Here is a 12,697-nt window from a genome sequence, read left to right as displayed (position 1 = left end):
TCTTAAACTGACAGAAATCTGCCTGCTCCTACCTCTTGAGCACTGGGATTAAAGGCATGAATCACTACTGTCTGAGTGCTTGTTTTCTTTAAATGGGTTTAAAATGCTTATTAAGAGGAAATCTACCCTAGGTTTTAAGTTTAATGCCTTACTATAAACTATCAGTAGTATACTATACAAAGAACCATACTTTATTCATGTAAAATTATAAGAATTATTGCTAATTGCACAAGTCTTCTCTATGTGCCCTACATATCATTGCAGGAATCACGTTATTAACCTTATTAATTTGTATGTGTGCTTTGTAAATTGAAATTATCCACTAAAATTGCTCATATAAATGTAACTTGTGCTTAGGATTTGTATAATCTGTAACAAATTATATATATGTTACTTTACATACAGTTTTGGCTATCATCAAAGCTCAAACAAATGGAATAAGTGTAGGGAGAAAAATCAAAATGGCCAAGGCCTTCCTGTCGTTTGATGTGTTATTGAGAAATATGAGTCATTACCAACAGCCAGCGTGAAGATATTCTGACAACATCTGTGGCCTAGATTTCATGGTGGGCCTCTAAAATTCTGAGCTAAACTGGAGTGAGAAGAAATGCAATGCACATATTCACCTTTATTTACTTGGAAACCCATCTCACTGTGAAATGTGAACTGGAGGCCCAGTTCTCTTTTGTGAATTTGTTCTTCATTTTGTTGATGTTGATAATTCAAAGTAAAACCACTGGCTTTTCTATTTTTTAATGCATCAATAGGTAAATATCTAATTCTGAGTATTTCACATGCTCATACAAATCCACTGTTCCAATTTCCCCACAGCTTCCCAAGGCACTTACCAGAATGGTGTTATTGTCACATAGCATCTCAGAGTGAGTTTTCATTAAAATATATTCTACACATTCTCTCAAGGTTTCTTTCCACTAGGGATCAGTTGCTGTGAGACAAGACAATTAAAGTTTTTCTTAGCATCATTTTAAAAACACTCCCATTGATTCCCATGAGCACAATTTCTTCTTTTTTTTTGCTGAAGTTGCAACAAGGATTAAGGTAAGGACTAGGACCCAAGACCTAGAGATATGGTTGTTAAAGTCTTTTACAACAGTTTCCAATTTGAAAATAGTTTCTGAAATATTGAAGAATGTGAGTCTCATATTTTTCAGTTTTACTAAGGTTTGGAGAAATACACAATGATTTGTAATTGTTATTAAATGTTGCTAACCAGGGACTGGGTGAATGACTCAGCAGCTAAGACAGCATACTGCTCTTGCAGAGGATCTGAGTTCACTTCATAGCACCCATGTCAGGCAACTCACAGCTGACTCTCACTCTCACTCCAGAAAATCTCATGCCCTCTTCTGGCCTTTTTGGGCACCCATACATTGGTACACATATACACAGACTTAGAAATATAGTTAAAATGAAGTAAAATCTTAGGAAAACATTTTAAAATGTTGTTACTCATGTATTTTTTTATTATTTTGTGATATTTCAAAATGTAACCACAGTGAAAGTGCTTATAAATGAATATGTTGATGTAAGTTAAGTTGGAAATGAGTATCAATTGTAGGATTAAAGATAGTATAAGCTGCATAATAATCATGTTACTCTAGAAAATAGTTGAAAGTGCTGTTTTCATAAGACTTCAGGTAGAAACTTCTGTAAATACTGTACGATAACTGAAAACTAGATAGTAGAGAGGAGCCCAACTTCTAATTGAAACTAACTTCAAATGGATAACTATAATGGAATTCTCAAGAACCAAAATGGTTATGAGAATAAATTAGGAAAAACTAAATAAAGGATAGGATACAAAATACAATAATAAACAATAATGTTAATATTGTCTGTTTGGGGTTTTAAAGGTAACTCTAACCAAGGAAGTGAAAGATCTATTTGACAGGAATTTTAAGTCTTTGAAAAAAGAAATTGAAGAGGATACTAGAAAGAGGAAGGATCTCCCATTCTCTTGGATTGGGAAGATCAACATAGTAAAAATGGCAATTCTATCAAAAGTAATCTGTAGATTCAATGCAATCCCCATCAAAATCCCAACCTAATTACTCACAGACCTTAAGAGAACAATAATCAACTTTATATGGAAAAACAAAATCTCACGATAGCCAAAATAATCCTATACAATAAAAAAAACTCCCAGAGGCATTACCATCCCTGACTTCAAACCCTATTACAGAGGTACAGTAATGAAAACAACCTGGTATTGGCATAAAAACAGAGATGTTGACCAATGGGATCGAATCAAAGACATGGATATTAATCCACAAACCTATGAACACCTGATTTTTGACAAAGGAGCTAAAATTATACAATGGAAGAAAGAAAGCATCTTCAACAAATGGTGCTGGCATAACTGGATGTCAACCTGTAGAAGAATGAAAATAGATCCATATCTATCATCATGCACAAAACTCAAGTCCAAATGGATTAAAGATCTCACTATAAATCAGACCACATTGAACCTGATAGAAGAGAAAGTGAGAAGTAGTCTGCAACACATGGGCACGGGAGACTACTTCCTACATAGAACCTCAGTAGCACAGACAATAAGAGCAACAATGAATAAATAGGACCTCCTGAAACTGAGAAGCTTCTGTAATGCTAAGGACACTGTCATTAAGACAAAAAGGCAACCTACTGAATGGGAGAAGATCTTCAACAACCCTGCATCAGACAAAGGTCTGAGCTCCAAAATATATAAAGAGCTCAAGAAACTAGACATTAAAACTCTAATTAATCCAATTAAAAGATGGGATATTGAACTGTACAGAGAATTCTCACAGAAGAAGTTCAAATGCCAAAAGATACTTAAGGTTATGTTCAACTTCTTTAGCAATCAGTGAAATGCAAATCAAAAAAACTGAGATACCATCTTACACCTGCCAGAATGGCTAAACTCAAAAACACCAATGATAGCCTATGCTGGAGTGCATGTGGAGTGAGGGGAACACTCATCCATTGTTGGTGGGAATGCAAACTTGTGCAACCACTTTGGAAATCAGTGTGGCAGTTTCTCAAGAAATTGGGAGTCAACTTACCTTAGGATCTAGCAGTTACACCTTTGAGAATATACCCAAGTGATGCCCTATCATACCACACAAGCGTTTGTTCAACTATGTTCATAGAAGCACTATTTGTAATAGTCAGAACTTGGAAACAACCTAGATGTCCCTCAATGGAAGAATGGATAAAGAAACTGTGGCACATATACACATTAGAGTTCTACTCAGCGGTAAAAAACAATGACATCTTGAATTTTTCATGCAAATGAATGGAAATAGAAAACACTATGCTGAATTAGATAACCCAGACCCAAAAAGATGAATATGGTATATACTCACTCATTAGTAGACTCTAGCCATAAACAAAGGACATTAAGCCTATAGTTCATGATCTTAGAGAAGCTAAATAATAATGTGAACCAAAAGAAAAACATTAATTGTCCCTCCTGGAAATTGGAGGCAGACAAGATCACTGGGCAAAAGTTAGGAGCATGGGCAGGGTGGTGGGTGGAGGGAAAGGATGAGGGGGATAGAGAAGGAAGAAGGGGAGGATTGGGGAGATCTTGGTTGAGACTGAGTAAGGGCAGATATGGGAGCAGGGAAGAAAACATCTTAATTAAGGGAGTCATTCTAGGGTTGGCAAGAGACTTGGCTCTGGTAGGGTTCTCAGGTGTCCAAGGGGATGTTCCCAGCTAGGTTATTGGGAAGCAGAGGAGAGGGTCCTGAACTGGCCTTATTCCATAGCCACACTGATGAATATTTTGAACATCACCATTGAACCTTCATCTGGCAATGGATGGAGATAGAGACAGAGACCCATATTGGAGCACTGGACCAAGCTCCCAAGGATCAGATGAGGTGCAGAAGAAGGGTGAAGATGAGCAAGGAAGTCAGGACTATGAGGGGTTTATCCACCCACTGAGACGGTGTGACTGATCTAAGGGGAGCTCACCAAAGCCAGCTGGACTGGGATGGAACAAGCATGTGTTCACACTGAACTCTTTGAATGAGGCTGTCAATGGGGGCTGACTGAGAAGTCAATGATAATAGCACTGAGATTTGATTTTACTGCATGTACTGGGTTTTTGTGACCCTAGCCTGTTTGGATGCACACCTTCCTAGGCCTGGATGGAATGGGGGAAGGCTTTGGACTTCCCACAGGGCAGGGTACTCTGCCCTCTCTTAGGAGAAGGGGAGAGGGAAGGGTAAGTAGGGGAGTTGGAGGGAAATGGGAGGAGGGGAAGAAGCGGAAATTTTGAATGTTATTATTTATAAAGCAATAAAAATTTAAAAAAAATGAAAAAATGAACAAACAAAAAAACTTTAGCATGAAACATACAAAGAAATATCTAGAATATTCGTATCTACCTGCATTCCATGAATACCCCCAAAACAGATATAACATATTCTCTGGAGTTGTCTAACAATTTCTCATGCATCTCTTGTAAATATAGTGTATCTATCTATTTATTTATTTATTTATATATTTATTTATTTATTCTTATTTTATGTGCAATGGTGTTTTGCCATGGCTATCTGATTATAGAACTGGAATTACAGACAGTTGTGAGCTGCAATGTAGATGCTGGGAATTGAATCTGGGCCCTCTTGAAGAACACTCAGTGCTCTTAACAACTGAGCCATCTGTACAGTCATAAATACCGTTTTATATTAAACTATCAGCATTATCCTGGGAAACTGTCAAAAAATACCTCTGAAAAACTTTTGCTATAAGTTAATAAATGAAAAGAATCTTAAAATATTTATTTAATATTGTAGCATAGATTCTAGGTACAGAATAAGTTAAACAAAACACTGACTATAATGCACCTCTACTAATAAAGGAATAAATGAAACTATCTCATCTGGCTAATAACATAATGGTCTTTATAGAAATCCTAGTTAATATATGAAGAAATTTGAAATAGATATTTAAATGATCAGCAAAAAGCAGAAAAGTGGATGTAAAAAAAACAACCATTAACCTCATTAGTAATTTAATTAATATTATAATTTACTCATATGTACATTAAATGAAAGAAATATAAAACATCTCACCGAGATTTGCAAAGCTGTGTAGAAAGAAATTTAAAGACATACAGAAAAAGAAAGTCATCCACACTCATGAATCAATGAAAATAACCTTGTGTCAGTGGATACACTTTCCAGATTTAAACTCAATGATATCCCTATCAACTTCATGTTTTTTTCATTTAATTTACTTGCACAGGTATCATTATATATCCATTAAAATTATGTGACTAAAAAGATGACAGCTAACTTAAAACAAGAGAAAGAAGCCATAAACCTCCTCCTGTCTTGAATCTCACTATAATATTGTAATATTTTGCTTCATGTAGTACTGAGTATAGATGTGGCAATTAATGGAATGAGTTTGACATTCCAGAAACAAGCTTATAACTATAAGCTGTGGATATAAGGGTTTATGATAAATTAAATGAAAATAATTTTTATTATATGGGGCTGGATTAATTTCATAGATGCTTCTTATTAATCTGTTATTCTCTTTCTCATACCATTTAATCAGATCAATTCAAAATGGGCTATTGCAACTAAATACAGCAGGTAAAGCTCTATCAATATGGATGGACATCATAACCACATTTTTACAGATTTAGAATTATTAATGTTTCTTAATGTAAAAGCCCAAATTATATAAAATTAGTAAGTTAACATTATATAAAGTCTGGAAAAAAAGACACACAGTATGGGAATATATCAAATAATATATTCAAGGAACAGATTTGAGCCAAATAAACTTCTGGGACCTATGCACTAACCATTATATAATGTTGTTCTGTCATTGCTGCATGACACACATTAAGACATGTCCTAAAACAAATGACTCTGAGACTGTTTACATTGGCTATCTGACTAGTCTTCCTCTGTTCCCTACCTCTAGCAGTGATGTGCCGGAAAGCAAAGGTTCCTATCACACAAGCTCCATTATGCCTTAACTGCGTCACTGTAGACTTATTACCAGTCATGAATGTCCGGTCCAATCCAGCTGACTAATTGCCCTGAAGTCTACTATGTTCTCATTAATTCTACTTCTTCCCGATCCTCTAACACTGCCTTTATGTTTAATACCTTTCACCTTGGCAGAGGATCACAAACACTCTTCCCTATATCAATTGTCTTAGCCTCCTTTTATCTGATAAATCTAAGCCATGAGTGAGTGACCAGCTTTGCTTGTATCTTAGTGTTACTGAAGCATAAATGACATACAATAAAGCATTTAATTTGTTCACATTGTACACATTCAAACACTCATGCCAGCATGATAATCAAGATAATGAATATATGCAACCTTTTCAAATGGTTCTTTGTATACCTTTTTTATTTATTTATTAAAAATTTCTACCTCTTCCCCGCCTCCCTTTTCCCTTCCCCTCCCTGTAATATGAGGGCTGGCTTATTGGGGTTTCTGTCTTCCCCTCCCCACCTCCCCCTTCCTCTCTAGTCTGAAGAGAAGTCAGGGTTTCCTGCCCCGTGGAAAGTCCAAGGTCCTCCCCCATCCATACAGGTCTTTAAAGGTGAGCATCCAAACAAACCAGGCTCCCACAAAGTTAGTCCATGCTTGGTCCAAATGAGGAGTAGAAGGAGGGAGAAAGTGAGCAAGGAAGTCAGGATCACAAGGGGTGCGTCCACCCACTGAGATGGTGGGACTGATCTAATGGGAGCTCACCAAGGTCAGCTGGACTGGGAGCGATGGAGCATGTGATCACAATGGACACTCTGTACGTGGCTGGCAATGAAGGCTGACTGAGAAGCCAAGGACAATGGCATTGGGATTTAATTCTTTGTATACTTTTACAGTCCATTTGTGTACATATTCAAACACTCCTGACACTATAATAATCAAGGTAATGAATATATGCAACATTTTCAAATGGTGCCTTGTATGCTTTTATAGTTTATATGTTTGGAATGCTTAATCTTAGACCTACTCACTCAAGTTTTGGTTGGGCACAAGACGATTTGTTAACCCCAGGCACTGCATTGCACAGTATACATTTATAATTCATCTTCCCAACTTTAGTAAGATTTTACACTGATTAATGTTCCTGTCTCTCTCCACCCATCCTTCATAAATTTTTGAATTCTTTCCTATGGATTTTACTATAATCCTTACCATATTTAAGTAGGATAATTTAGTGCTTTTGCTTTTGTAGTTTGTTTAGTTCAGTTTGTATAGTATCTTCCTTGTTTGCCCATGTTGATTTCTGTTTGGGTCCAGACTTCACCCCAGTACCTGGCATCCATGTGTCTCAGGAGTTAGAAATAAATGTTCAGGTGGAACTACCATCACAGTCCTCTCCCTGAGAGTTGTCATAGCCTAGAATGTAGCATGAGGGCCGGCTTGTTGGGGTTTCTGTTCCGCCCGGTACCCCAACAGCTGGCAAATCCCAAAGAGAAATTACACACACGACTCCATAAGGTTATAAACTGATTGGCCCATTAGGTCAGGCTTCTTGTTAACTCTTATAACTTATGTTACCCCATTATCCTTATCTATGTTAGCACATGGCTCCGTACCTTTCTCAGCAGGGCAGGTTACATGCTGCCTCTTCAGTGGTCTGCACAGGAGTGGCTGAGGGAGTTTCTGCTTCCAGAAGACTCCCAGTCTCTTTTTTCCACCCCTACTTCCTGTCTGGCTTTCCCACCTATACTGCCTGCCTGGCCAATCAGCGTTTTATTAAAATATGATTGACAGAATACAGATAATTCTCCCTCACCACTAGAATCCACCTCTGAGAAAGCCTGTCAAAGGGGGACCTGTCCCCAGAGAGGGTCACGACCACTCCCACGGGCTATTTAAACTGCCCCCCCTCAGAGAACAAACACATGGTTCTCCTTTCCCCTCTCTGTGGTTTACCAGTCTTCCTTCCTGGTTGGGGGAGGTGGGGGGTTGGAAGGCCACCAGAGAAGCAACTGCATCCACTTAACCTGGGATTTTTCTAATTTCCTTTGATTTTCTCTGATTTGGATTATTGCGTTGGCAGAGGGGTTTATTGTGGTATAAAAACCCTTCAATTCCTAAAGTAAGATTTCTTTTGGAGAATAAAACAAAATTTTCTTATTTAAAAGTATTTAGTAATGCTGTACAACAACAATAAAATCACTAAGCTACATCTGCACTTTAAATTTTTGCGATATTTCACCAAATTCATCTAGGAGCAAACTGTTTCCATAGTTCTCCGCTATCTTGACAAAATCTGCTTAAGCTCTGTAGTCATTCTGGCTGCACTAACCAGTTATGCTTTGTGTCCGAAAACAGGAAAATACATTACAGTTGTATGGACCCAGGGAACTTCTAGAATTTGATCTAAGAGTTGGAAGCTTGGGTAGATGATAGCCACATGGGAACTATTATAAAAATTTATAGAAAAAAATCATGAATGCTTTGAGGTTGATGCCGCTTCAAGAAGATATTGTTTGGATGTAAGTGTGAACCTACAGTAAAAAGCATTCAAAAATGACAAACATAATGATGTTTTCATGGCTGAGTATAGAGAAAGTCATAGCACAGAGCCCTGCTCCTCTTCAGACTACTACAGTCTAGAAGGAGAGAGGGAGGTAGTCGGCCTGATTGCTTAAAATTCAAGTGTTAAAATTACAGTTTTCTTGTCCAAAATATATGGTTTTATTGAGTTAGGCAGGGATGGCACAGGCGTTTAATTCCAACTCTAGGAAGGCAGAAACAGGCAGATCTCCGTGAGTTCAAGGCCAGCCTGGTCTACAAGTGCTAGTTCCAGGACAGGCTCCAAAGCAACAAAGAAATCCTGTCTTGAAAAACAAAAACAAGAAACAAAAAAACTGGGAGGGATTTCCAGTGAATACTGAAATCATTTAATTTTTCAAACACTTTTATACCCAGTACAAAAGGGGTAAGAAGGCAGCAAAAGACTTCTTTAACATAATACTAAGGACAACACCAAAAATTAACTGTTTTAACACTTTGGGGCATAAAGTTGTTTATGGAGTGCAGCTACCTTACCTTAGACCAAGGATCCTTAAAGCAGCAATTCCCCAATAATCTACTATTACAAAGAAGGAACAAAAGTATGCTTGAATATTCTGACCATCTGTCAGGGTGGAATGGATCTACCTGTATGAGCCATCATAATTTCAAAAGGACCAAGTCACCACACCCTGAGTTAGGATGTGTAGCCCTGATTAGTGTCATCAGTTTTAAGCAACCTCCAAACTCTTTAACCATCAGACAAGGTGGAAATAGGATCACATTTTGGTTCCTATACAATATGTGACTGAATTATCAGGCTAACAACCCATGACCAGACAGATTCTTGGCTCTAATAAAGAATCTACTACTATTACTCTGCTGTGCTGACATTGTATTAAATCAACTCCAATTGACTTATCATTACACTGTTATATTAAATCAGCTTTCAATCCTCAGCAGAGAAGCTTCTATATGTAGTACAGACTGATTATAACAGAGATTCACAAGATGTGAGAATAAGAGACTGCTCAACCCTCAGTGGAACATAGAAAGCACACTCTGCCCCTCTGTCAAGGCACAGAAATCCTTGCAGAAGAGGGGAAAGTAAAAGTTTAAGAGCCAGAGGTAGTGATTGACTACAGGGAAACTTTATCTTCTGAATATATTAGGGAAGCTGTGTTTGTAACAACATGTATAAAACAGATGCAAGCCGGGGACATAGGGACGAAGTTTCACCCCCAGCTGGGAGGCTATTGGAAATTGATGACTTATGGGAGAGAGTCATTAACTCTAAGAGTGTAGTCCCTGGTAAGTGGACCATGCTCCAACAGAATAGTCAAGCAACACAATTCGCTTTTGTTGTATTCTAAAAACAAATTAAAGGACACAAGATAGATTCATAAGAAAGGGAGTGGATATGGCAAGAGTAAGGGGGATATGATTAAAAAAAAACATGTTGTACAAAATTCTCAAAGCACTAGTATATTTGTGTGTGTTTATGTGTGTGTGTGTGTGTGTGTGTGTGAGAGAGAGAGAGAGAGAGAGAGAGAGAGAGAGAGAGAAAGAAATTTATTAGAAGAATGTTTTGTTTGTTTTCTTCGACAGTTTTGGAGTTTGAGCACTACTTGTCATATAGTCAGAAAGCAATGGTCTAACTTACTCATATTAATTAATAACCCAAAGTTTGTCTTTGAAAAAGTATGCTGTGCATAAATATGAGGTTTTATAATGTGGGTTGAAAAATAACTACCTCTTTGCCATAAAAAATTAGCATTAAATTATCAGGAAACATATTTTTGATTGAAAAACTTTTTTTTCATAGCATATATGCAGATCAGGCTTTGCTCTTCTCCATCGACTCCCCAGATCTGCCCTACCTCCCTATGCTTTCAGTCTCACACCTTTTCTCTCCATGTCTAGGAAACAATCAGTCAAATAAAACAAAGAAACAAACCAGAACAGAACAAAAACAAAGAAAAGACATAGCAGGAGAAACAATTTTGGAGACACACATATAAAAACCCCATAAAATCACAAAATAGAGAATGAGAATATACAAACAAATATCAGTAAGGTAAAAAAAATGCCTAAACAAAGCAATCTGAGACAAAAAAATTTCCAAAAGTATCATAGAGTTTGCTTTGTGTTGGCCATTTACTTATCATAGCCTCAAACTTGTATTGAGGAACCTGGATAAATATGTGTCAATTTATCCATCTATGTAATATGTAATGTGAGTCTGTCACACTTATATTATTTGATTCTCAGTAAGAAAAATTACATACCTTTATTTTCCTATAATTTCAAATATAGATCTAAACAACTAATAAGGCTAAAATATCAAGCTTTGTGTTTTTGTTAAATTATTTATTATAGAAATCAAACTTTCAGTGGTTGGGCAGTATACTTCACTGACAAATTTTAGATAGTCAAGATATTGAGAATATAAAAAGAAATGATCAAATGTATTTATTTACAAAATTAAGAATATTAGCTAAAGAACACATTCTATACATATAAAGCAAAATGAACCATAAAATGCTTTGATGGATTAAAAATATATTTATAGGTTTTACAGGTTACTCTCTGTAGGTGAACTATGTAACATTCAAGAATTGTCTTTTACATGTGTAAGGAGTTATAAATCCATTTCTCCCTGAATCACCTTCTTTTTCCTACCCAAACAATCACATACTAACCGTACACTCACGGATAGACAGATGTTATTGTCTCTAGACTCCTTTATGAACAAAACTTCTAGATATGGTATATTTTTATTTTGATGTTTTGTATTTCTTCATATATGGAACTTCTTTTTTTGAAATAACTTATTTAGAGCAAGTTTGACATCCCTGTTCCTCAGGCTGTAGATCATGGGATTCAGCATGGGCACAACAGTTGTATAAAACACAGAGGACACTTTGCCTTTGTCTTTGAAGCTGACCGAGAAGGGCTGTAGGTACATGAATGCCGAGGAACCAAAGAAGACAGCAACAGCAGAGAAGTGGGAGCTGCAGGTGCTGAAGGCTTTGAATCTGCCCTCAGTGGATTTGATACGGAGGATGCTAGCAATGATGAACATGTAAGAACCCAGGATAGTTAGTGATGGAATAAAAATATTGAAAGCACTGAGGCACAGCAGTACTACTTCATTGACAAAAGTACTGGAGCAGGCAATCTCCATCAATGGGAAAAGATCACAAAAGTAATGGTTTATTATATTAGTGTTACAGAAAACCACTCTTAGCATGCAGAGAGTATGAACTGCTGCACCAATGAAGCCCATGCCGTACACCCCACCAACCATCCAGGAACAGACTTGATAAGACATAGTGACATTGTAGAGCAAGGGATTACAAATGGCAACATAGCGGTCATATGCCATTGCAGCCAACATGTGACACTCAGATATAACAAAAGCAATAAAGAAATAGAGCTGAGTCATACATTCCTGGTAGGAGATGGCATTCTTCTTTGCCACAAAATTCACCAGCATTTTGGGAGTGATGATAGTGGAGTAACAGAGGTCAATGAAGGACAGACTGCTGAGGAAGAAGTACATGGGGGTGTGCAGGTGGGAGCTGAGCAGGATCAGGATGATCATTCCCAGGTTCCCCAGTACTGTAAACAGGTAGATTCCAAGAAAGAGGAGGAACAGGGGCAGCTGCAGCTCTGGTTTGTCTGTTAACCCAGCAAGGATGAACTCAGTCACTATAGATTGATTGCCTTCTGCCATTTCTTCCTGAGAGTTCATTTTAAGAAGTGAAAAAAAATAGAAATTATGTATTTATTGTCTTTCCATTCATTGAAATGTAATATTAAATTTGCTTCTTTTTGGACAGAAATTTTCAGTTCTCTGACAACATTTTGTGCATGTTAGATGACAAAAAAGTTTGTGACTCCAAAAATATGGAATATGCAAACAAATAACAGGTAGACCTAAGTCACCTGCATCCATCTGTATTCTATCACAAAACAGGATGTTTGTACTTGGTCCCAAGTCTCTCAGGAATAGGTATGTTTACTTTGATTTTGTTTCCTCTGGACTCTATATACCTTATTCATAACATGCTCATCTGCTCTCCATATGGAGCTTTCATATTTAGATATGTATAACATCCACAAGAGAACCTAACCAATACAGCTGGGAGTCTCCCATGGTAACTTAATTTACAAGTAA

At 37.1% G+C, this 12,697-nt stretch overlaps 1 protein-coding gene across 1 annotated transcript; it reads right to left on the bottom strand.

The window, feature by feature from the left end:
* Nucleotides 1-11,314: 11,314 nt before the first annotated feature.
* LOC125388818 (olfactory receptor 8G50) lies at nucleotides 11,315-12,253 on the bottom strand. The gene has a single exon (XM_048417138.3). The coding sequence runs from the start codon at nucleotides 12,251-12,253 to the stop codon at nucleotides 11,315-11,317; it is 939 nt and encodes a 312-aa protein (XP_048273095.3).
* Between the last annotated feature and the right edge of the window lie 444 nt (nucleotides 12,254-12,697).

Source organism: Myodes glareolus, chromosome 4, assembly GCF_982192425.1.
Source record: "Myodes glareolus chromosome 4, mMyoGla1.1, whole genome shotgun sequence".
Classification (NCBI taxonomy): Eukaryota; Metazoa; Chordata; class Mammalia; order Rodentia; family Cricetidae; genus Myodes; species Myodes glareolus.
The sequence above is the reverse complement of the archived record's forward strand: the minus strand, read 5'-3'. Positions and strand labels throughout refer to the sequence as shown.

Coding starts and splice junctions, on each gene's coding strand:
- LOC125388818 (XM_048417138.3), bottom strand. CDS start 12,253: ATGGCAGAAGGCAATCAATCTATAGTGACTGAGTTCATCCTTGCTGGG.